Here is a 23,594-nt window from a genome sequence, read left to right as displayed (position 1 = left end):
ATGTAGATGGAAAAGGAGTGGTCAACATTATGACTAAGGACGGGGATCCAAAGACAACCTTAGAGGTATATTATGTCGTTGGTATCAAAAATAATTTAATAAGTTTTGGTCAATTGATGCATAAGGGATACATAGTTATTTTTCAAGGACAAGAGTGTGTTATATATGAAAAAAACCCAAACAAGCAATTGATAGCAAAGGTGAAGATGACGATGAATAAACTCTTTCCTCTAATCATGAATTACAATGATGAGGTCAATTATTTTACATTTGCATGTTCTAATTATTACTAGTTATGGGACTCTCGGTTTGGACACTTTCACTTCTCTGGTTTAATATTGTTACAACATAAATGGTTAGAGGATTACCTCCCATCAAAGAACCTTCTAGTACTTGTTAATGTTACATCTTGGGAAAGAAACACCATGAAATTTTTCCAAAGAGAGTTGCATATAGAGTAAATTAGCCACCATAGTCGGTTCATATAGACTTGTGCGGAACTATTAGGACACAGTGGATTGGTGGAAGTTGCTACTTCCTCACTTTCATTGATGATTATAGCAGAAAGACTTGGGTTTACTTCTTGAAGAAGAATTCTAATTATTCTACAAAGTTAAAAGAATTCAAAGCCTTAGCAGAGAACCAAAGTGATTGATAAATCATGGTAATGAGATGATATCGTGGTGGAGAATATGATTCAAAGGCATTCCATGATTACTACAAACAACATGGAATTAGAAAGCAATTTACAACCAGATACACACCACAACAGAATGGTGTAGCAGAAAGGAAGAACATGACAATTATGAACATGGAAGGAGCATGTTGAAAGGAAGAAACTTGAGTAATGAGTATTGGGCAGAAGCAGTTGCATGTGTTGTTTATGTGAGAAACAAATCTCCTACAAAGAGCATGATGAACAGAGTACCAAAAGAAGCATGGTCAGGTTTTTCTTGCAGTGTATCTCATCTTAGAGTATTTGGATGTGTATCATATCCTCATGTGCCAAAGGAGTTAAAAGGAAAATTGGATGATAAGAGTGAAAATGCATATTTACTAGTTATAGTGAGCAATCAAAAGATTACAAATTGTATAACCCTGTCACCAAGAAGAACATAATCAACAGAGATGTTGTGTTCAAAGAACAAGAGTCATGGAATGGTAGTATAGACAAGACAATTGATGCAAGAGTGGAATTAATAGAAGAAGAGGATGTAGCAGAGAAAGAGAAACAAGAATCACAGGAGAAGACACCAATCAGAGTCACGCCAACAAGGACTTCAAGATATATTGAACAACATGGATATTCAAGTAGATAAACAGATAAAAATTCTCCCAGTAATTAATCAAGTGATGAATCAAGTAATGATAAGAGAAATCAGAGATGAAACTTGGGTGCAATCCATGGATGAAGTAATTGATGCTATTGAAAAGAATGATACAAGGTATTTGGTTGATTTGCTAAAAGACAAAAATATCATTGGTGTTAAGTCAATGTACAAGTCAAACTTGAATGAGAAATGTGAAACTTACATATTTAAAGCAAGACTTGTAGCAAAAGGATTCTCACAGCAACTGGAAATAGAATTTGGAGAAAGATTTGATCCAGTAGCTAAATTGGATACAGTAAGAGAAATCTTCGCCACAAAATTTCATAACAGGTGGAAATTATATTAGATGGATGTGAAATCAACCTTACTGAATGGAGTTGTAGAACAAGAGATCTATGTGCACCAGCCTCAAGGATATGAAGTTTAAGGACAAGAAGATAAAGTTTACAGGTTGAAGAAAGTGCTCTATGGACTCAAGCAAGCCCCTAGAGCTTGGTATAACATAATTGATAGCTAAAAGGTCAAGAATTGATTTCGTAGAAGCCGCATTGAGCCTACCTTGTACAAAAAGGTAAATGAGCATGCAAAAATTTTAATTGTTTTCTTGTATGTGGATGACATGATTTATAATGATGATATTGAGTTAGATGAATTTTAAGTATCCATGAAGAAATAATTTAAGATGACAGATCTTGGCCTTATGAAATATTTTCTAGGTATAGAAGTTGAGAAATCTGAGAAGGAAATTTTTATTTGTAAGAATAAATATGCTAAATATTTGCTAAAAAGATTTAGGATGGAAAATTGTAAACCTGCCCCTACACCAGTTGCAATAGGTACAAAGTTAATTAAGGATGATGAAGGATCAGATGTTAGTAAAATTTTATTCAAAAGATTTGTTGGCAGCCTCATGTATCTCACAGCTACAAGACTGGATATTATGCAACGAGTGAGTTTGATTTCTAGATTTATGGCGTCTCCAAAAGACACATTGGAGAGCAAGAAAATGAATTATGAGATACATAGCCGAAACTACATATTGTGGCATAATGTATGAAAGAAAAAGGAAGAAGTATTTGATTAGGTACACCGACAATTATTTTGTAGGCAGTTTGGATGATAAGACGAGCACTTATGGTTATGTATTCCATCCTATTTAAGGTGTGATTTCATGTGAATCTAAGAAGTAACCTATTTGTGACACTTTCATCAGTAGACGCATAATATGTAACAGAAACATCGACAACATGTAAAGTAGTGTGGTTATGAAGAGTATTGGATGCTTTCAAGCAGAAACAACAAAGATCAACAATAATATATTGTGAGAACACATCAGCGATTGTACTATCCAATAATAGTATGTTTCATCAAAAGAGCAAGCATATTGATATAACGTATCATTTAATTAGAGAGCTTGCAAGAAATGGAATTAACCGTTAAAGTCAAAAAAAAAAAATAAAGCACTGATCCAAAAAGACTATGAACAATTACTCAACCAAAGAAAATCATACAAATGTTACAGGAATTCCCCCCTTGAAATCTAAAATCTGGAAAGAGTTTTCTATTTTGTCGTTTTCTTATTTTCTGTGAAATCTAGAATCTTAAAAGTTTTCAATGTTATTGTTTTCTGATTTTTTATTCTAGGTAAATAGCTTGTTAGTATAAAATATCCCTTGGATTTTTTTCTTCCTTTAAAAATTCAAACTATATCTAACTTTTTTTATTAATAAGAAGATTGATCAAATTCAAAAAATAAAAATAAAAAATTATGCATTATGAACCTAACTATAATATCTACATATTTATTTAATAAAATATTGATAATAAATTTTCTTAAATATATTTTTGTCCCATTTATTTTTTTATATCTATTAATTATATTTTATTAAATTTTACCTCCTATAAGTTTTAGGAATTTTATATTTGTATAATTTTGCAATAATAAATGTATACCCACTTCAAGTGTATCATATATACAAGTGAATGATAAATTTTTTTGGGGTGGGGAATGGGGAGCAAGTGCAACCACCGCTAGCATTCAAGATTACACCAATATATTTATTTAAAAAATGGTGTATGAGATGTTATTATTAAGGTGTTAAAAGTGATCATAATTTTTTAGATGGTTTTTCTTTTAATTTATTATTCTTAAAAATATTATTATTTTTTTTTAACATGGAGTGTTTGTATTCATCTTGGCCTGAATGCCGAAAATATGATTACATTGGAGGTTTCTTTGTCCTGTTGCCTCTCACTGCAGTGACTAAGTATGCAGCTGGAGCTTGCAGAATTTTTCCTTACTAAGGATTCCATGGAATCAATTTCAGAAATTTTCCCCCACTTGATGATACATACAAATTTATTTAATAGCAAGCAATAGAACATGGCAGCGATCAGATTATGGAATGGGTTCCCATGATTCTTTCCCGTCTTTCATCTTGATTCCGGCAGTGAGTAGGGCAGCTTTGTTGGCTTCAATGTCCGCCTCTTTATTATGGGTTCTCAACATATGATAATAATTCAAGTCCTGAAAGTTGTTTTCCAAGCCTTTGATTCTGATGATCAGTCTTGCTAGTTTAAGATCTAGAACTGAGGATTTGGAAGCCATTGTGTTTATGATGATCTGGGAGTCACCTATAACATTAGTTTCTTTTATGTTTAAATCTTTGAGGATCTTGAGACCTTGAAAGATGGTTAAGGCCTCCGCTTGAATGCTGGAAGAATATCCAAGTCCCCAAGCATAGGAATGGATTTTTTCCCCAATTGGATTTACAGCAACACCTCCTGCTCCAGCTTTGACCGAATTGCCCTTTGCTGCTCCGTCAAAAAATAGGGAGTGTTTTGCTTGTGTTTTAATCCAGTCTTGAAAGTCACTTTCAGACTTCCTTATTTGCCAATCTTTAAGCATAGGGGCGTTTCTAACTGCTGGTTGGAATTGAAGTTCTAGAATCGATCCCCAAATGATGTCCTGTTGACTGAGGTTGGAGTCATCTTTTATATTAGTCAAGCACTCCTTAATGTGGCTTTTGATTTTGTTTTCTAAGATCTCGTGATTCTGCTTTGTATTTATGAAGATTATTCTGTTACGTTCTAGCCATATCTGCCAACTTATGATCTTTGGGAGGACTGCCCACGCAGTTTTAATGATCCGATTTTTAAGAGCTGAGCCAGGGTATCTGGTTGCCCAGTTTGAAAAGAGATCCGCCATGGTGCAAGGGAGCATGATATTAGGTTCCAAATTATGAATAAAGGAAATCCATACCTGCTTGGAGAAGCTACACTCTAGAATCAAATGAACTGTTGTCTCTGCATTTTCACTGCACAATGAGCAGATGGAGGGACCATAGAATCCTTTCCTCTGTAAGATGTCATACGTTAATATTTTACCGTGGCAGAGAAGCCAGGCAAAGAAGTCAATTTTGGGCCATGAAGGAGTGCACCAGACACCTTGCCAAGGAGCTGGATTAGGGGGGACATATGGTCTCTCATTCAATTTGACATACCCCAGTGAGACTGTGTAACCTCTGGTGTTCGGCCCCCAACCTTTCAGGTCTCTCTTCCTCATGTGCATGGGTGCCAATCCATGCAAGCAATCAAGTAACGTGGCCCATTCATTGGTCAATTGATCTGGCACCTCGATGCGTTTCCATCCTGCCCAAGTAAAATTGTTCCATAGAGAAATATCCCACAGAGTGCGCAGTCCCTCTCTGTCCATCCTGCAACACAGCGTGGTAATGGAGGCTCTGTTTTCTATTGGTTCTTTGTTCATGATTTTGTCAGTCCAAATGCTGACCTTTTTGCCATTACCTGGGATCCAATAGGAGTGTGTTGTAATTAGAGGGGTAGCTTTAGCGTACAACTTCAAGAATGCTGAGTTAGGCCTTTGAATAACGTTGTCTAAACATTTCGTGCGGGGTCCTCTGAAATATTTTTCTAGAGAGCCACTTGAGCCGAGCCAGGATTGGGTGCAATGATTTTCCATATAATCTTTGCTGCCATTGCCACATTCTGCTGGCAGAGATTTTTAAAATTTAAGCCACCCTCCCACAGTGGTTTGGTAATTGTTTCCCAACTAATAAGAGGAATCTTGTTTTCATTTTGTTTTCCTCCCTTCCAAAAGAACCTCCGTATGTATTCTTCCATTTTTTTTTATGATGGTTGCAGGAGCAAGAAGCCCAGTGAATTGGAATAAAGGGAGGCTGGTAAGCACAGATTTAATTAAAACTGATTTTCCAGCAATATTGAGCCAGGAGTGGCCCCAGGCTTGTATCTTTGACTTAAATTTTTCCAGCTGTGGGAGCCAATCTTTGCTTGCAGGTCTCTTATGATATACAGGGAGACCAAAATATTTGAAAGATGACCAAGAGGAAGAGGCTGCAAAGCCCAAACATCTACAAATGTCAGATAGCAATCTGGGCGTAGTATTCCAGCTGTAAATGTGGCATTTGACTTATTTACAGTGCTGCCTGAGGCCTTACTGAATTCATCCAAAACCGCTTTGAATTTTGATGCAGAGGAGAGAGTGGCAAGTCCCAGTAACAAAGTGTCATCCGCAAACAAGGCGTGATTTATGTTTTTTACCCCTCTTTCAATACAGAATCCATTGATATATTGATCTTGCATCTTTTTGTCTAACAGGAAGCTGAGGACAGAAGCTTGGATGACGAAAAGAAGAGGGGATAGAGGACACCCCTGTCTGAGTTCTCTTGAAGCTTTGAAAAAATTAGTGGCTCTTCCATTCACTAGTGGGGCGATCCATGGCTCCGAGATCATGCCCGGATCCATTTAATGAAATTTTCTCCAAAACCAAATTTGCTCATAACATTTAAAAGAAAGCTATGATTTACTCGATCAAATGGATTGGCTAAATCAAGTTTAATTACCATACCTTGCTCTTTTAAGAGAAGACTTGAATGAATTGCCTCTTGGACGAGAATGAAGTTGTCCACAATTTGCCTTCCTTGGATGAAGCCTCCTTGGTTCTCAGGGATTATTTTGGGAAGAATGAGCTTCAATCTGTTTGCAATTACTTTGGTGATTAATTTGTATCTAGTGTTACATAGGGAAATCAGGCAAAATCTATTGAAGATGTTGGCGCCTTTTTCCTTGGGTATAAGGGCTAAGAAAGCAGAATTGTGCCGCCTCCTATTTTCTGAGTGTTTTGAGACTTTTGCACGATTTTGAGCAGGTACTTTTCAATAATCAGCTAGCAAGCTTGGAGAAATCTGGCAGAGAAGCCATCCGACCCAGGGGTCTTATCCGGATCCATATCAAAGAGGGCTTTTTTCACTTCATCTTTAGTAACTTTGGCCTCAAGAGTTTCCTTTGTACGCTGAGAGATTACAGAAGGTATAACGTCTAGCAGATCTGAATATTGATTCAGATCCTTGTCCTCACTATACAAATTTTGAAAGTGCAAAAAGGTTGCTTTCTTTATATATTCAAAATCCTTATGAATGTCATTATCCTCTTTAATCTTAGAGATAGTGTTGAAGCATTTCCTTGCCTAGGATTGTTTGTGAAAAAATGCAGTGTTCCTATCCCCTGCTTTGAGCCAGAGATTGTGGGATTTTAATCTCCAATATTCTTCTTCAGCTAAGCTAGCCTTGTGGAAGCACTGTTGCAGATGAGATTCCTGATCTAATAACTCCTTAGTGATTGTATCATTCTCCATACGCTTTTGGTGGGAGGCAAGAGAGGATTTAGTGGATTTTCTTTCTATAGCCGGATTGGACAGAGTTTTAACCCATATTTTAAGAGCTCCTTTTACCCTTCTAAGCTTTTCTTCCTAGATATAGAAAGGCGAACCTTTGACAGGCTGATTCCAGCAATCCTTGACAATTTGCATGAAGTTTGGCTCCTTTGTCCAGAGAGGGCTAAATCTAAAGGGGATAGGTCCCAAATCAAGATGAGCTAGGAGCTCTAGTTTTATGGGCTTATGGTCTGAGATGCTGTTAGCAAGAATATGCATTCTTGGTTCTAGGCCTAGTAGCAATTAGGAACTTTGAATAAAAAATCTATCTAGCCTGGCAGCAATATGGCCGGGGCCTATTCTTTTATTAGACCAAGAGTACTTACCGGAAGAGGGTTTGATATCCAGCAAGTCCCAGTCCTGCAAAATGTCCTCCACCCATTCCCTTGCTGGATCACGTACTATGCTGCCTCCCCTTTTTTCGGATGGATGGAGAGTGAGATTGAGGTCTCCGGCAATAATTATATTTTCCATGTTTGTCAAATCTGCTTGTTGCCTTATGGAATCCCAACAGTCCTTTTTTTCCCCGACATTGACAGGAGAGTAAACATTAAAAAGACAAAAAATTTCCTTGGTGTCTAGATTCTGCATTTTCAGCAGCAACCAGTGGGTGTTTCTAGCCTCAAATAGGACTAAAAATTTTCTAATGTTCCATAAATTTCCAATTCCTCCCGAGGCTCCCCGGGCAGAGATTGCTCTTGCTTCACTTTTGAACCAAAGTTTCTTGCTTGTTTGAAGGAAGACTATGTCTTCCAACTTTGTCTCCTGGACGAGAAGTATGTCTGGAGTCTCTGTTCTGATTAAGCTTCTGATGGCTTCTTCCTTAGCTTTACTCCCCATACCTCTACAATTCCAAGAGATGATCTTCATTATTTGTGTTTCTGGTGGGCTCCCTTGGAGCCTTGGGTCTGATTTTTCGACATCTTTGACTTTGGAGCTAGCAGTTTTTCTAAAGTTGGTTGGCTGCCCTGAAGTTTTTCTTTGTAAGTCTCCTGCTCCCTTTTTTCCCTGTCAGTTTTCCAGCCTCTTGTAGATCTTCTTACCGAGGTTTGGGACTCTCCTATTTCCCCTTCCTCTTCTGATTCTTCAGATTCCTGTTCTTCTTCCTCCTCTTCTAAAATCTTACCTTTGGGATCTTCAGCATTGACTCCTTTGGGGGAGGCTGAGGGAGTACCTTTGCCTGAAGGAGCTGTTTTGTGGACCTCAGTCTCCTGAGTCGCTTGTCTCCTTTTGTACCACGAGCTCCTGGGTGCCCTCTGTTTGCGAGCTCAAAGGGTCGAACTTGTTTTCTGGTGTAATCTTGGTCGGGATCTGGTGAGCAGTGGTTTGATGAGGCCCTTCGCCATTAGGGCCTCCCGGTTTCTAATTCTTGGGGTGCGATTTGGATCGCTTGACTTGGTTCCATCCATCCTCCTTCCCCTGCACAATCTCATTGTTGGTTGGGCAATCTCTGGCGAAGTGTCCATTAACATGGCATTTCCAGCATTTGAAGGGCAGCTGCTCATAATCCAATTTCTGTAAATGCGTCCAACTTCCAACCTTTATTGTGATGGCCTCTGGTAGACCCACCTTCAGATCAACTTCTACACAGATCCTGGCACAGTCATATTGGTCTTTATTATTTGCTCAGTCTATGAATTTCCCCAGGGCATTTCCAATGTGTCTCAGTGAGTCCCAATTCCAACAATGTACTGGTACATTTGGAAGTCTGACCCACACCGGGACTGCTTTGGGCACATCTACTGTCGGATCGAAATCTGGGGTCCAATTGTTCAGATAAAAACCCTGAGGGCCCATGAAGTAGTGGTCGTTTTGGAAGATCATATCTTTGTCGTCCTTTGATGTGAATTCGAAGAGGAAGTATCCTCCCCCCAGAAAGTATGAGGTGACATTTTCTTTGATTAGCGGCACCCAGTTTCTGATGACCCAGCTCTCTGTGGATTTTGGAGACGGCCATAGCCCAATGCACTGGCTATGAGAGCCCGTTCAGCTAACAACAGAGCAACTTGGATCGGGGTTTCTGGAGGAAGGGAGATCACCGGAATATCATCCAGTTTTTTAACAAACTTCGTAGCTTTAGCGTTTTTCTTCTTTGGGAGACTAGCCAAGAGTTGGATGAAGGCCTCCGAAGGCGAGATCGGCGGAGGAGGCGGGGGAGCCGCTTGAGGAGTGCCCAACCCCTCCATAGTTTCAATCCCCAGGAGCGGGACTGTGAAAAGCCAGCAGATCGATCCATGAAACGGCCCAACCTCAGCATGCAGAAGTCCGCAGGGGTCAGATCGGCAAAGGGCAGGCGAGCTCGCTGCTTGCAGGTCGCGCAAAGTGCGGGCCTCAGGGTTCAGAGCCGAAGGCTGCAGAGCTTTAATAAATATTATTTTATTATTTTATATTAAATTTTAATATATTTTATTTATTAAAAATCGATAAAAATTAATGATATTAACATTTAAAATTATATAAAATCTTTAAAATTATTTTCATTTTCTTTCCCTGGTCATTAAAAAAAAATTAACGAAAGGGATTAAAAGTTCCACTTATCTCTAGTAAGTCTATTCATTATTGGTAAATATTAGAAATGAGTATATTAATTTGTTTAAATAGTGATGAAAATGTCAGTGAAGTTATGCATGGTCAAACTCGTCTTTCATTCTGCGATAAATAGATGTATAATGTGCAGAATGGTAATTTTTTATATTTATTGTTAATAATTATATCATAATTTTTTAGATATTGAATAATCACAAGTACAAGAACGCAAACAATAAAATTATGAAAAGTAATTACAGAGTGCATATCAATGGCAGTTGGTTAAGGTTATTTCATGGACAAGCTTACTGTTTTTATTCATGAATTTTTCTCATATATAAATTAATATAAATTGTTTTTATTTTTTAGGGGAGGGAAAATTTATCATAACTCAGTTTTTAAGTCAATTTTGAAGATAAGCATTTTTGGCTGTTATCTATCAATGCAGGCTCACTCATCACCTTGAATACCAGACCACCTGGAACAAGGCGCTGGTGGTCAACAAGGAGGCAAGGTTTCACTCCTACCAATACCTCTGAGTCTTGGGTGGTGAACCTATTTCAGCCTGTGAGTCTTGGGTGGTGAACCTATTTCCTTATCCAGAAAAAGACAAATTTTTAACGAAAGGAAAACTTTTTTAAAACATACTCCAAACTAAATCAAACTAAATCATTCTCTCTTTGATAATAAACTTTTCTGTCTATTTGAAATTTCCTTTTATTTTTCAATTTAATTTAAATTTAAGATTAACCTAATTTACTCATTGTTTCGGATCTATGTTACAGTGTTAAGGTTGATATCTCAAGATAGATTCCATAAGCATTATGTGCTCAATTTGAAATACAATTCGAAACTCGCCTGCAATTTTGCAACCCGCATATTAAAAAACCACAAATCCAAAATGATACTCAAATACAACAGAATGATAATTACCATGAAGTTCTCATTGTGAAAATCCATCTGCAAATGAATCTATATGGTTCTTTTTAATGCGGGATAAAGCTAAATAGGTCGTTGCATATCGAGAAATAAGTGAGGGCATTTATCTCTGATTACAAACAGGAAAAAGGACCTCCCAGCATTTCGTCTTCATCATCGCTGTTATTGAAAATATCCGGTGGGATTTTCTTGGGCTGCTTATTGAAAACATCGTTCTGTATTTCGTCCTCGTCATCGTTATTGAATTGCTCGTAATTCTCACACCAAGCAGAACGCCTTGGGGAGAATCTCCTCATGTTTCTGGGATTGCTGGAGCTCATAACGATGACACCGTCAGAATAGCACAAATACAGGACCAACTCCAGTGTTCACTACAACAAGAACTTCTAACTTTTTCCCTTAAAATTCAAGTTAAACCAAGGTGTTACTTACATTAAAGTGCTGTAACGGTTTTCCGAAACACTCAAACCAGAATATCTCAAATTCCCCTCTGCTCAGCACATCTCATGTAACTACTATATATAGCTATTGAGTGTGGCCCGTGGGTTAACTGATATTCGCGTATCCTTCCTGACAGTTTGTGCGCAAGTCGACGGCATCTGCTGTCTCTCTATGTTTAGAATCTTCTCCGGATTTTTCCAAGAAATTTCTAGGGGGCCCATCCCCGAATTTAGCGTCTGCGAAGGAAGGCTGCTAGAAGATGCAGGGGAAGACATTTAGTTGTAAAGGCATCTACGGCCTTTGCCATGATCCAAACACTTGCAGCCATTCGATGATTCCTTGCCTTGGAATGTTAATAATAATATTTGCAAATTTAAAATTTTGTCAAGGGCTCGTGGAAGGTGCAGCGGAGATTCAGGGAGAATTCAATTGTAATGCTGAGGTGAGCGCATCTTGCTTGCAAAAAGGGCTGTCCATAGTTCTGGATCGCACCTTCCTCAGTAAGGGAAAATGAAACTACATACTCTGATTTGGTACTCGAGCAATTTCTTCCGTGACCTGTCCACATTGACCATATGTTAAAAAGACGAATAATAATAATAATAAAAGATAGTGAACAAATAATTCAAGAAAGTCATTGCAATCCTTAATGGAATCTAATGCTGACCTGCCCAAAAAGAAACCAGATGATCATGCCAAAACTTCATGATTGAGTGCTACATTCCTCTTTACAAATCTAAGGTGCTGATGTTGTGAATATACTTGTGTTGCAACATATAATCCGTCATCCATTTCTTAATCATCAATTTCTTAATATTAATTAAGGTTAATAAATTAATGGTGATGGAGTTTATTATTGAAATATTTTTTTAATATTAAAAATAAATTAATTAATTAATTAATTAAAATTAATAAAATTTTAAAAATTAATAATAATTATATTATTATATTTTATATTTTTCGTTTAAATTAATGCTCTATTCATGTCCTACTTCTTGATATTCTCCCCAAGAAGCTCCAATTATTTGATAACTTGAGCCTCTTGAGAGTTATTACGTATTAAAAAGGAAAAAAGAAAAGAGTTAGTCGTAACATCGCAAATAAACAAATTATTGGGAAAGTAAATTATATTATTTTTAATAATCCATTTAGCATTTCATAATTATTGGTACCGTATTACTTAAGAGAACAAATCTCTTTGCATTGAGCCTTTCATAATTCTTGGTACCGAATTACTTAAGAGAACAAATCTCTTTGCAAATATATTTCCTCTTTATCTAATTACATCTTTGATCAACCCTCCCTGATCTACTTGATCTACTTAATAGGGGTCTTCTTGTTAAATAATTCCTCAAATGTACTCCATTTAAACATGGATATTGGTCGATAATTTTTTCACGCTCATCAAGGTGTGTTACCTTCCTTAATAGCTTTAACTTCCTCTCTATTTGAGTATTAGAAATTAACTGTGAATATCCTTATATCCTTACCTTTCTTAATGTTCATTTCAATTTTCTTATGACAAACTTCCTTAATGTCCATTTTAATTTTCTTATGACAAACTTCCTTAATATTAGATAGTATGAATATGTTTGTATTTCTTGAAATATTGCTTAATTTCTAAGTGCTTCTACTCCATGAGTCTTCAGGGTTATGATAATTGGATACAAGGATAGAATTATTCAAAATAGATATAGAAAGTGGTGTCTAAATGGATAATGTTAGAAAAGTCAATTATCATTTATTATAATGTTTTATATGACATGAACTCATTTAAAAAAAAAAAAAAATTAAAAAATTAAATATAAATTAAGATAATATTGGATTAGAAAATTGTTATTATTGAATTAAATTTAACTAATAACCATGCTTGAAAATAAGTTTCACCAATAAATGTATTACATAATAATCCACTTATAAATTGACACTATAATCATAAGACCGCAAGAGCAATGGCTATACCTTCTGGGCATTCTAGTTTTTTCTTATCTACACTTTCATAAGGCACATGCACCAATAAGCTATACCTTATTGGTATTCTAGTTTTTTCTTGGTATATTTACACTTTCATAAGATACATGCACCAATATGTTATACTTTCATGTTTATAAATTGATTGTTTCATTTGTAATTGATTTCAAGGAAAAAAAAATGACTTGTTTTTTCACAATTAACCAAATAATAGGCTTCAAAAAAGGTCACTCTGCAAAATTCATTAGAAACAATTAACCAACCTTGCTTTGTGAAGTATTTGATAATTTTTTAAATAATTATAAGTATCATAAAAAAAACGTTATTTTTACATACATTATAAATATATTAATGGAAAAAATATATTTATTATTATTATTATTTAATTTTAAGGTCACGACTAAGACATACACCAAATTGTTGTATGAGGCTTCCTTGTTTGTGGGACAACGGATTTATCTCCATGCAGTGATTTAACGGCTAATACTAGGAAGGCATACATACTCTACCTCTCTCTGGTTTTGAACTTATGACCTTTTAAGAGGAAACACATGCTCTTAACTATTAGGCCCATATGTTTCTAAGTCACTATATAATCTTGAATGCTTCTCAATGACTTCCTCATTAAAAAAAAAATCTCAAACTATAATGTATGAATCTAGAGTATATCAACTTCTTTATGAAGTATGTAGACAAATTTTCCCTCTTCACTCATTTCATTTTTTATCTAATTAGAGTATTTTTTTCAGTAATTGATTAAAAAATATGAAATGAAAAAAAAATATAGAAGATGGAAATGCATACGATATCCTAAAATATCAAATACATAGAGACAAAAGGAAATTTTAATATTATAGTTGCACTTTTGTTTTATCTTTTTTCCAGTTATCTTAGTGCTTAATGATTGATAAATAAATATGAAAATATGATCCAGAAAAATAATACAATTTGAAATTACAAACAATATTTTAAATATCAAATGCCAAGGAATTTATAATATTATAAATTGTGACTTCTTTTGCAAAGTGTAATAGAATTATTTTTATTTTATAGTTGTAGCAATTGTTTAGTGTGGATTAATCAATTGATATGTGTGATCAATACAATTTATAATTATTAATAAAAAAAATAATTTTAGTGTCTCAAATACTTATTGTAGCATTTTTATAAATTTTATCTTTCGCATTATTGTTATTTATCTTATTATCAATACATATTTTACCCTTCTTCCAAGTACATCTAAAAAGCTCACTCATTTCACATAACTTCTATACCATGGTGGAATAAAATATTTATGTATTCATCATTATAGTACAAAGATACCACTACATATTTTAGTGGCGAAGAAATTATATACAAAATATTCCATGATAACACATTCTTTTCTTATAAATAAACACATTATATTATATTATATTTGAATACAATATACATAGTTACAACGAAACTAAAGAACCCCTCAAAATTAGTTATTATAATACAAAAATGCCACTACATATTTTAGTGGCCAAGAAATTATATACAAAATATTCCATAATAACACATTCTTTTCTTATAAATAAAGACATTATATTATATTATATTTGAAACACAATATACATAATTACAACGAAACTAAAGAAGCCTCAAAATTAGTTTTCATCAGGGAAAAAAATTATTTTCAGAGTACTGAAAGATCAGCCCAAAAGGCTTTTCTGTAAGAGCGCACAAAAATATATTAATCTAACCTACCTATAGCAAAACCAAGCCATGCTAAATCATATAGAAGAAATGTTATAGATTGAAGGGAAAAGTAAACAGGCACACGTTGAAATTTGACTCGGCATGACATAATGATATATTGTGGAGAATTGTATCTAAATAAAAATTATGACTAAAAAACCTAGAGTTAATATTGAGCATTCGTAGTAGTAGCAGCTTCCTTGGCTAAGTGAACCATGATAGGGGTGTTCTTCCATGCATTCATTAGAGTAGATGATACTTCGTCATTTTTATGGATTAACTAAGAGAAATAAATTATTAAAAGTTAATCATATTTTTTTAAATTAATAAATTATTTTTTAATTTTATTAGCTATTTTTTTTGTGATCTAATTACATTAAGTAAATCATTCATTTATGACCATTTCTATAAAAGGTAGTCTTAACGATTCAAATCCTTTATGATAAAAACATGTGCTATGATGGTCTTTCTTTTCTAAAACAACTTAATTGACCACAAAAAAAATTGTATTCCATGTATAATTGTAACCAACATCAACAATGTATGTATCCACCATCTAATTGACCCAAAAACCATCTCATCATAATTGTATGCACCATCAACCTTAACATCTTCTTCTATAGTTTTGAGGGCTTGTTGGGTGCAAGTCAAGGTCAAATCATTAAAAATTTCAATATAATCTACAACGTCACTCTCCATCCTCATCTAGTGGTGATGGTAATACAAGGGCTTTCTTGCCATACTAACACATTTAGGACAAAGAATTTGCATTCCTTACTAACATATGAAAAATGTTACAAAATGTATTATATAATTTTTATTTATTTATTGTTGTGTGTTGAATACCACTACACAAAATTGCTTGTAATTTGCTTTATTACGTTATCAAAGTGATTTAAAATAAATTCTTATCAAATTATAATAAATAAGTCATCAACAATGAAATGAAACTTTAGATATTGAGTAAATTCTCATCTTTTAATGAGTTTGAATATAAATTCTCAATAATGTCGGAATTTCCATTTACTTAGTATATAATTGTTTACATTGTTTTAAAGCACCACTCAAGTTATTAGATAAAGTAACTTGAACCTTATCAATTGATATTTATATTTTTATATAGTTGAACGTAGCATTTTAATTTCGTCTTTTGTATCTAATGGTTATGCCAAATATGCAAATGAATTATAATTTATTTAATGAATTTTAGAATGATAATGTCATTGACAATGCATATAAGATATATAGTTTTATTTATTTATTTTTAAATGTCACTATAGGTAATATTTTATATATTATTTGTTTCGAACATTGAATATAAGTGTTTGTTCTTATATTGTGTTAAAGTTGTGCTTTTAACTTATATCTTATTAGTCTTGGCTGCAGGCACAGTTGGGATTATAGCAATTGAAAATTTCAGAAGTAACCAAACTTTTTATATAGTTTTTGGATTATTTTCCATCTTATTTGGCCTCTTCTCAAGGTAGGGAAGCTAAACCATATACTATATTCATCCATATTCATATGTTTTTGAAACATTTTGAAAGTGTTGAACTAATTCTAGTATTAATTCTACACATTAAATGCTATGCTATTCGAGGTACGAGAATGAAATGTCAAAGTAAATTGGTTGATCGAACGCTCAGTCTTTGTGACACTTCCATTTGTCTGCCCTCTAATCTTTGTGACACTACCATTTGGGCTTTGTGACACTATCATCTGGTCCTTTGTAAAACCTCGGTGGCGAGCACATAGGACTTGTTCCTCTTCTAGTTCATTCTGTTAATGAATGAAGTGGATTATGGAGTTTGTTCAGTAGTGGGTTCTGCAATTCATTCTGTTAATGAAGTGGATTATGAATTTTTTTGAACAATGGGTTCTACAATTAATGAGGTTTATGATAAAGATACATACCCGGTCCTAGGCAGGCACATCACATCTATTGCAACTTGGTTTTTTGTTCTGCTGTTGGTGAGGTACAGACTTTGTTGCATATCCTACCATTCTAATTCTAGGTACAACCGTAGACTCTGCTGCATATCAGGTATAGCCATACTTCGAGTATAACTAAAAATACGAATACAAATAGCAGTGAAATTACGCAGATAGCAGTGGCACAAAAGAATATTTATCTTGTTGTATTACCCCGTTCTAGTTTGTGCAATCGAAAACACATGGAGTTCCTCATGAATTTTTGTCTTCACTCACAGAACATTGAGCCATACCAGTCAGCCAAGTAAGAGTCTTGGGGACATGCTTTCTGTTGGATCAGGTGCACAGCAAACATAAATACACACAGCAATTATCAAGCACATAAACACAAGAATTAACGTGGTTCACCCAACCAATCTGGGCTACGTCCACCAAACATAGGCATCAGGAATATATTAATCAAATTAGGAGATTACATCATGAAATCCTCACACTCTCTTAGCAAACCATCCGAATGATTGCCTGTTAAATAGCATAGAGAATCTAACAGCCTCATAACTCCCTCACATCAAATATAGGAGGCATTAACTCCCTCCCAACAACCTGGAGCTAATCTAGGAACTGAATCCCTATTGTTGTCATCAGTTGAGATTTTTCCTATTTTGTTCCAAACAGAAAATCTCAACAATCTCCACCTTGAAAACAATTCCCTTGATGCCCTGTTATTATTATTTTATCTTTTCTGCAAGCCAAGAGAAGCCAAACACCAGCGTAGCTTCTCCAACAAAACTGGTTTCGTGAACATGTCTGCACAGTTCTCCTTTTTATGCACCTTTTCAAGAGATACTCCCCTTTCAGTGATAACCTGTCTTACAAAATGGTACTTGATTGGAATATGCTTTGATTTACTATGATAGGCCGGATTCTTAGCCAAATGTATTGCACTTTGACTGTCACAAAGTAACCTGATGTTATCCTGTAACCTACCAAACTCACCAAGCAAACCTTTCAACCAAACCGCCTCTTTGCAAGCATGAGAAGCAGCAATGTATTCTGCTTCAGTAGTAGACAAAGCAACAATGTTCTGTAGCTTTGACATCCAGCTAATAGCTCCAACTGCAAGAGTAAAGACGTACCCTGAAGTTGACCTTCTCTTATCCAAGTCACCTGCAAAATCGGAATCAACATATCCGCAAACAAATTCACTACTCTTATTGTAAGAAATACAATAACTACTTTTGCCTCTCAAATACCGAAGCACCCATTTCACTGCTGACCAGTGTTCTTTACCCGGATTTTCCATGTACCTGCTGACAACCCCAACTGCATGAGAAATATCTGGTCGCGTACACACCATCGCATACATCAAACATCCTACTACATTGGCATAAGGAATTCAAGACATATAATCCTTTTCTTCATCGGTATTAGGACATAAACTCGAAGAAAGCTTAAAATGGGAAGCTAAAGGGACTGACACAGGCTTCACATTGTTCATACCAAACCTCAAAAGTATTTTCTCAACATACTTCTGTTGTGATAGCCACAGCTTACCATTGCCCCTGTCTCTGAAAATCTCCATGCCTAAAATCTGTCTTGCGGCTCCTAGATCTTTCATATCAAACGTCCTTGCCATCTGAGTCTTCAACCTGTTGATTTCTTCAATGCTTTTGCTTGCTAAAAGAATATCATCAACATACAACACTAAGATAATGAACATGCCATTATTTAACTGCTTAAAATAAACACAATGATCATATTCACTTCTTACATATTTCTGACTCAACATGAAAGAATCAAACTTCTTATACCACTGCCAAGGCGACTACTTCAGGCCATATAATGACTTCTTGAGCCTACAGACAAATTTCGCATTGCGATGCTGAACAAACCCTTTCGGTTGTTCCATATATATTTCCTCATCTAAATCACCATGTAGAAATGCAGTCTTAACATCTAACTGCTGCAACTCCAAATCAAACAAAGCCACTAATGCTAACACAACTCTAATTGAAACAATTTTAACCACTGGTGAAAATATCTCATGAAAGTCTATGCCAGCTTTCTGAGAAAACCCTTTTGCAACCAGCCGAGCTTTGTACCTGTCTTCCGTATCATTCACACCCCGTTTCAGCTTGAAGACCCACTTGCATCCCACAGTTTTCCTGCCTTTGGGAAGTTCAACCAGATCCCACGTACCATTCTTACCTAAGGCCATCATTTCTTCCTTCATGGCTGCTTTCCATTTGTCACTATTTGAACCTTCTACAGCTTCCTGATAACACAAAGGTTCATCATCATTAGCGATCAAAGCATATGAATCATCATACCTTCTCGGACGGCGTTTGATCCTTGTAGACCTCCTTAAGAATGTTTCTGGTGCTTCCACAATTGGCTGTCTATCAACTGTAGGAACTTCTTCATGATCGCCATCTGAGACCTGTTCATGTCCTCCATCTGAACCCTGTTCATAATCTGATTCTGAAACCTGTTCATGACTAGAATCTGAACTATGGTCGTTATGACTATCATTAGAAATGTTGTCAAACTGAATATGTTGGAAATCAGATACATCATCCTATTTCAATCTTCTATCTACATCTAACTGTACAAGAGAGGATTCATTAAACCTTACATCTCTGTTGATGATGATTTTGCGGGTAGTAGGATCCCACAATCTAAATCCCTTTGTTCCATCACCATACCCAACAAAGATATACCTTTTCGATTTCGGATCTAATTTAGTTCGCTGATGTTTAGGCACAGACACATGATCTGACCCAGTTCTACCTTCTAACTGAAATAGATTTCCTACTTTCTTAGCCTTCATCACTAGTAAGATACCTTTGTAAATTTTCATAACTCCACCTTGAATTACAGTTTTATATCCATTTGAATCAAGTGCTCCTAATGAAATCAAATTTTTCCTTAGATCTGGTACATGCCTTACATCAGTTAATATTTTGGTTGTGCCATCAAACATTTGTAATTGTATGCTTCCAATCCCAACAATATTACATGTTACATCATTACCCATGTACACAACACCATCATCAATTGATCTATATGTTTTAAACCAATCTCTATGAATACACATGTGGTTAGATGCCCCGGAATCTAACAACCAATGTTGATCATGTTTTGAAATATTAACTGACAATACTTCATCACTCATACCTGAACCGGATACTGAACCTGTATCTGTGGTGTTGGCTTCCTTCTTTTCTGTTGAAGAGCCTTCTTTAGCAGTCTGCTTTCGCTTCCAGCAATCCTTTTTCAGATGTCCAGCCTTGCCACAATGCCAGCACTTCACCTTTGGCTTCTTTCCTTTGGATTTTGAGCGAGAATCACTATGCTTTCCCCCGGAGTGTCTCTCTCGTGAGCGACCTCTGGCCATCATTACCTCTGATGTAGAGGTGTCTGCATTCGACCTCTTCCTCGTCTCCTCAGCCAACAAGGCTCCAACAACATCGTCAAATTCAAGGATATCTGATGTACTAAAGCTTATGGAAGTAACAAAGTGATCCCAGGATTCGGGCAATGAACATAATAAAGTTATCGCCTTATCCTCTGAATCAAATTTCACATCTAGACTGTCTAATTGCACCAATAAGGTATTAAAAACATTCAGGTGATCAGCAATTGAGGTACCTTCTTTCATCCGCAAACCATAAAGCTGCCGTTTCAGGAGAATCTGATTTGTCAAAGATTTCGTCATATAGAGCTTCTCAAGCTTCGACCACAAGCCTGCGGCGGTTTTCTCTGACACAATGTTGAACAGAACATCGTCCGCCAGACATAACCGAATTGCGCTCAGAGCTCTATCGTCCATCTCATCCCATTCATCCTCCGTCATGGAAGGAGGCCTTTTGTTTTTCCCCAACAGTGCTTTTGCCACACCTTGTTGAACCAGCAGATCGTGCATCTTCACCTTCCAGATCTCAAAATTATTCTTGCCATTAAATTTCTCAATTTCAAAATGGGCACTTTGAGTTTTCGCCATTTGTATCAACAAAAAACACAATAATCTCCAATATCCAACCAGCACTAAAAAAATTGCCTATGCCTTTGATTTTACACAAAAAAATCTGCCTATGCCTATCTGTCTTTGTCTTTAAATAAAACAAAAAACAAATAATATTAAAACCCCATTACATTTTTAAAGCCATTTAATTTTGAAAAACCATGTTACATATCCCTTATAACTCCTATGAAAATAAGGACGTACTCTTTGTTTAATGGCTTTAAAAGTAAATACGTACTCCTCCTTTTAATGGCTTTAAAAATAAATACGTATTCCTCTGTGCTTCTATTAAACTGCGCTTTTTTAAAAAAAATGGAATGCTGTCACTTTAAACTGCTTTTTTTTTTTTAAATCAATGACTGCGGGTTGTATCCAAATCACACTGCGTTTTTAAAACAAAAAACTGACTGACTGTCATGTAAAATTCGTAGACTGCCCCTGCGTTTTTAACAAATCACACTGCACCGCAATTTCCAGAACTAAATCGGTTCAATCCCATCTCACGGAGATTGGTTTATCCACTCAACATTCAATAATATTACGCAGCAGCCATATAATAAACATGCACCAGCAACAGCAATTAAAATACCAGGTATAGCAGCGCTCCACTGCTCCGATCCGCGCCAGGGCTGCCCAGCAAACACACCAGCATTCACCTCAGCGACGTTCACGCTCCACACACAAGTATACAACACCTCCAGGCAGTACGCAGGCTGTCTACGCCTTTCAGCCAGCACGCAGGCGGACAGGCGTTTTCCAGGCTGTTTGAACCGTAAGCTTCCACAGGCAGCGCTCCCTCCAGCAGTCAGACACACACCAGCACCTCCAACATGCTCCGATACCAATTGTTGGATCAGGTGCACAGCAAACATAAATACACACAGCAATTATCAAGCACATAAACACAAGAATTAACGTGGTTCACCCAATCAATCTGGGCTACGTCCACCAAACATAGGCATCAGGAATATATTAATCAAATTAGGAGATTACATCATGAAATCCTCACACTCTCTTAGCAAACCATCCGAATGATTGCCTGTTAAATAGCATAGAGAATCTAACAGCCTCATAACTCCCTCACATCAAATATAGGAGGCATTAACTCCCTCCCAACAACCTGGAGCTAATCTAGGAACTGAATCCCTATTGTTGTCATCAGCTGAGATTTTTCCTATTTTGTTCCAAACAGAAAATCTCAACACTTTCCACCCATTTAGGGTCATACAACAGTCATTGCCAAACACCAGTACTTCCCGTCATTTCCGATCATTTCCAATCATAACTACCTTAGCCTATTGTCATAGCCATATAGAAAATCATAGCTACCTTATATTGTTGTCATAGTCATACAAAAAATCACCAGTCATATATGGGTTGGAATAATATATGAAAGGGCTACGATCCTAGACTGCTTGCTGGCTGGAATAATATAGAGGTATGTTTCCTTGTTATACTTCTTTTTTATCCTAAAATATTATTTATAGAATGGTTAACAAAGAATGCATTTTCAAAAAATTCTGATAAAATCCATTTTGGAATGCCTTACCTAATGTATGTATAGTGGAGTGTGATGTATCTCATTGTTCCTCATATGCAATAATGGTAAGTCCAATTATCCTTGTACGGAATTTCTTTTTATTCTTGCAGGAAAAATATGAGATGGAAAAAACTATTTGTATAATGGCTTCATAGGTTGATTTTATGACATGAATATATCTTTCATTCATGTATTTGGTTGTTTCATTCATGTATTTGGCTCCCTAAGCCACCAGTTCATTCATCCTTCCTTGAGATGAAATAACATTTTTCCATAATGGTTCTCATTAGTTATCGGGTGGGAATGAAGATTCGCGTCAAAAGGAGAATTCATTCTAGCTGGACGACCTTCCCTATTCGGGTTGTTGAGCTTTGTTCTTGTCTCTCTCTTCTTGAGAACTAGAGATGCTGAAATTGACACGACTTTCTTTGAGTTTTCGTGTAGGCAGATGGTCGATCATTACTTGCTTAAGAGTTACTCGTTGGATGATGGTACAAGTAACAATGACTAGTCCAAGAATGAAACGATGCGCTTACTAGTTGCAATCGAAACCTAGCTTTTTAGTTGGTTATCAGATAAACTCACTGACTCTCGAACGAACGTGAGGGCTCGCTTGCTTCCTCCTCCTCTTCAATGGATCTGAGAAAGAAATCAGAACTTGCACATTTTTTGTGGTTTTGTTCTTTCTTGATTACACAAGTCAGAAACTCACAGCATCGAATCCGATGATCTCATCAAAGAGGAATCTGGATCTGGTCCAAAAGGTTTGGTCTAAGTGAAACCTAATAAATTATAGGTATGAAAGAAAACGTGTGACTTTGGTGCAAACATTTGTCCAAATGCATGTGTAAATATGATTATAGATTGCCAGCTTATCATGCTTTGTTATCAACCAGCGCTATCTTTCCTAAGCCTAGAATGTAGACGTCACTTTTATGAATTGTGCTTTTTTTTATCAACCAGCGCCTATTTTTTCGAAGCCTAGAATGCAGTTGTCACTTTTATGAGTTTCCAGAACAAGGGAAACACTCTACACAAGAGACATAAAAAAGTAGTGAACATCATCTCCTTATTTAAATGTCCATTAATTTTAAATCTTCCATATAATATTTTACTTATAGCATTGATGTTGACTATATACAATGATTATTGTATATCTCTCTTATTTTAAAATCCGGCCTTCGTAGTGATCTTGTCTCTTTTTCGATGTTATTCAGTAATCTTACATGGTAATACTTTTTCAACGTCATTCAGTAATTTTACATGGTTCTACTTGATCCACTGCATTTGTGAATAGAAATTTTGTAATGTTTTCTTAATCCATCTCAAAAGAGTATGTGAATAGAAAGTTTGTAACAATTGAATAGAATTTTGAATTCTTTAACAGTTAAATAGAAATTCTTTAACAGTTAATAT

General features: G+C 35.7%; 1 protein-coding gene across 1 annotated transcript; it reads right to left on the bottom strand.

The window, feature by feature from the left end:
• Positions 1-3,729: 3,729 nt before the first annotated feature.
• LOC149241417 (uncharacterized) lies at positions 3,730-5,046 on the bottom strand. Its single transcript, XM_089370537.1, has one exon. The coding sequence runs from the start codon at positions 5,044-5,046 to the stop codon at positions 3,730-3,732; it is 1,317 nt and encodes a 438-aa protein (XP_089226663.1).
• Positions 5,047-23,594: the final 18,548 nt, after the last annotated feature.

The sequence above is a fragment of the Pinus tabuliformis genome, chromosome 8 (assembly GCF_031772625.1).
Source record: "Pinus tabuliformis cultivar Carrire ecotype Pingquan chromosome 8, CPIR1, whole genome shotgun sequence".
Taxonomy (NCBI): Eukaryota; Viridiplantae; Streptophyta; class Pinopsida; order Pinales; family Pinaceae; genus Pinus; species Pinus tabuliformis.
Note: the sequence above shows the minus strand (reverse complement) of the source record. Positions and strands in the feature narration are given on the sequence as shown.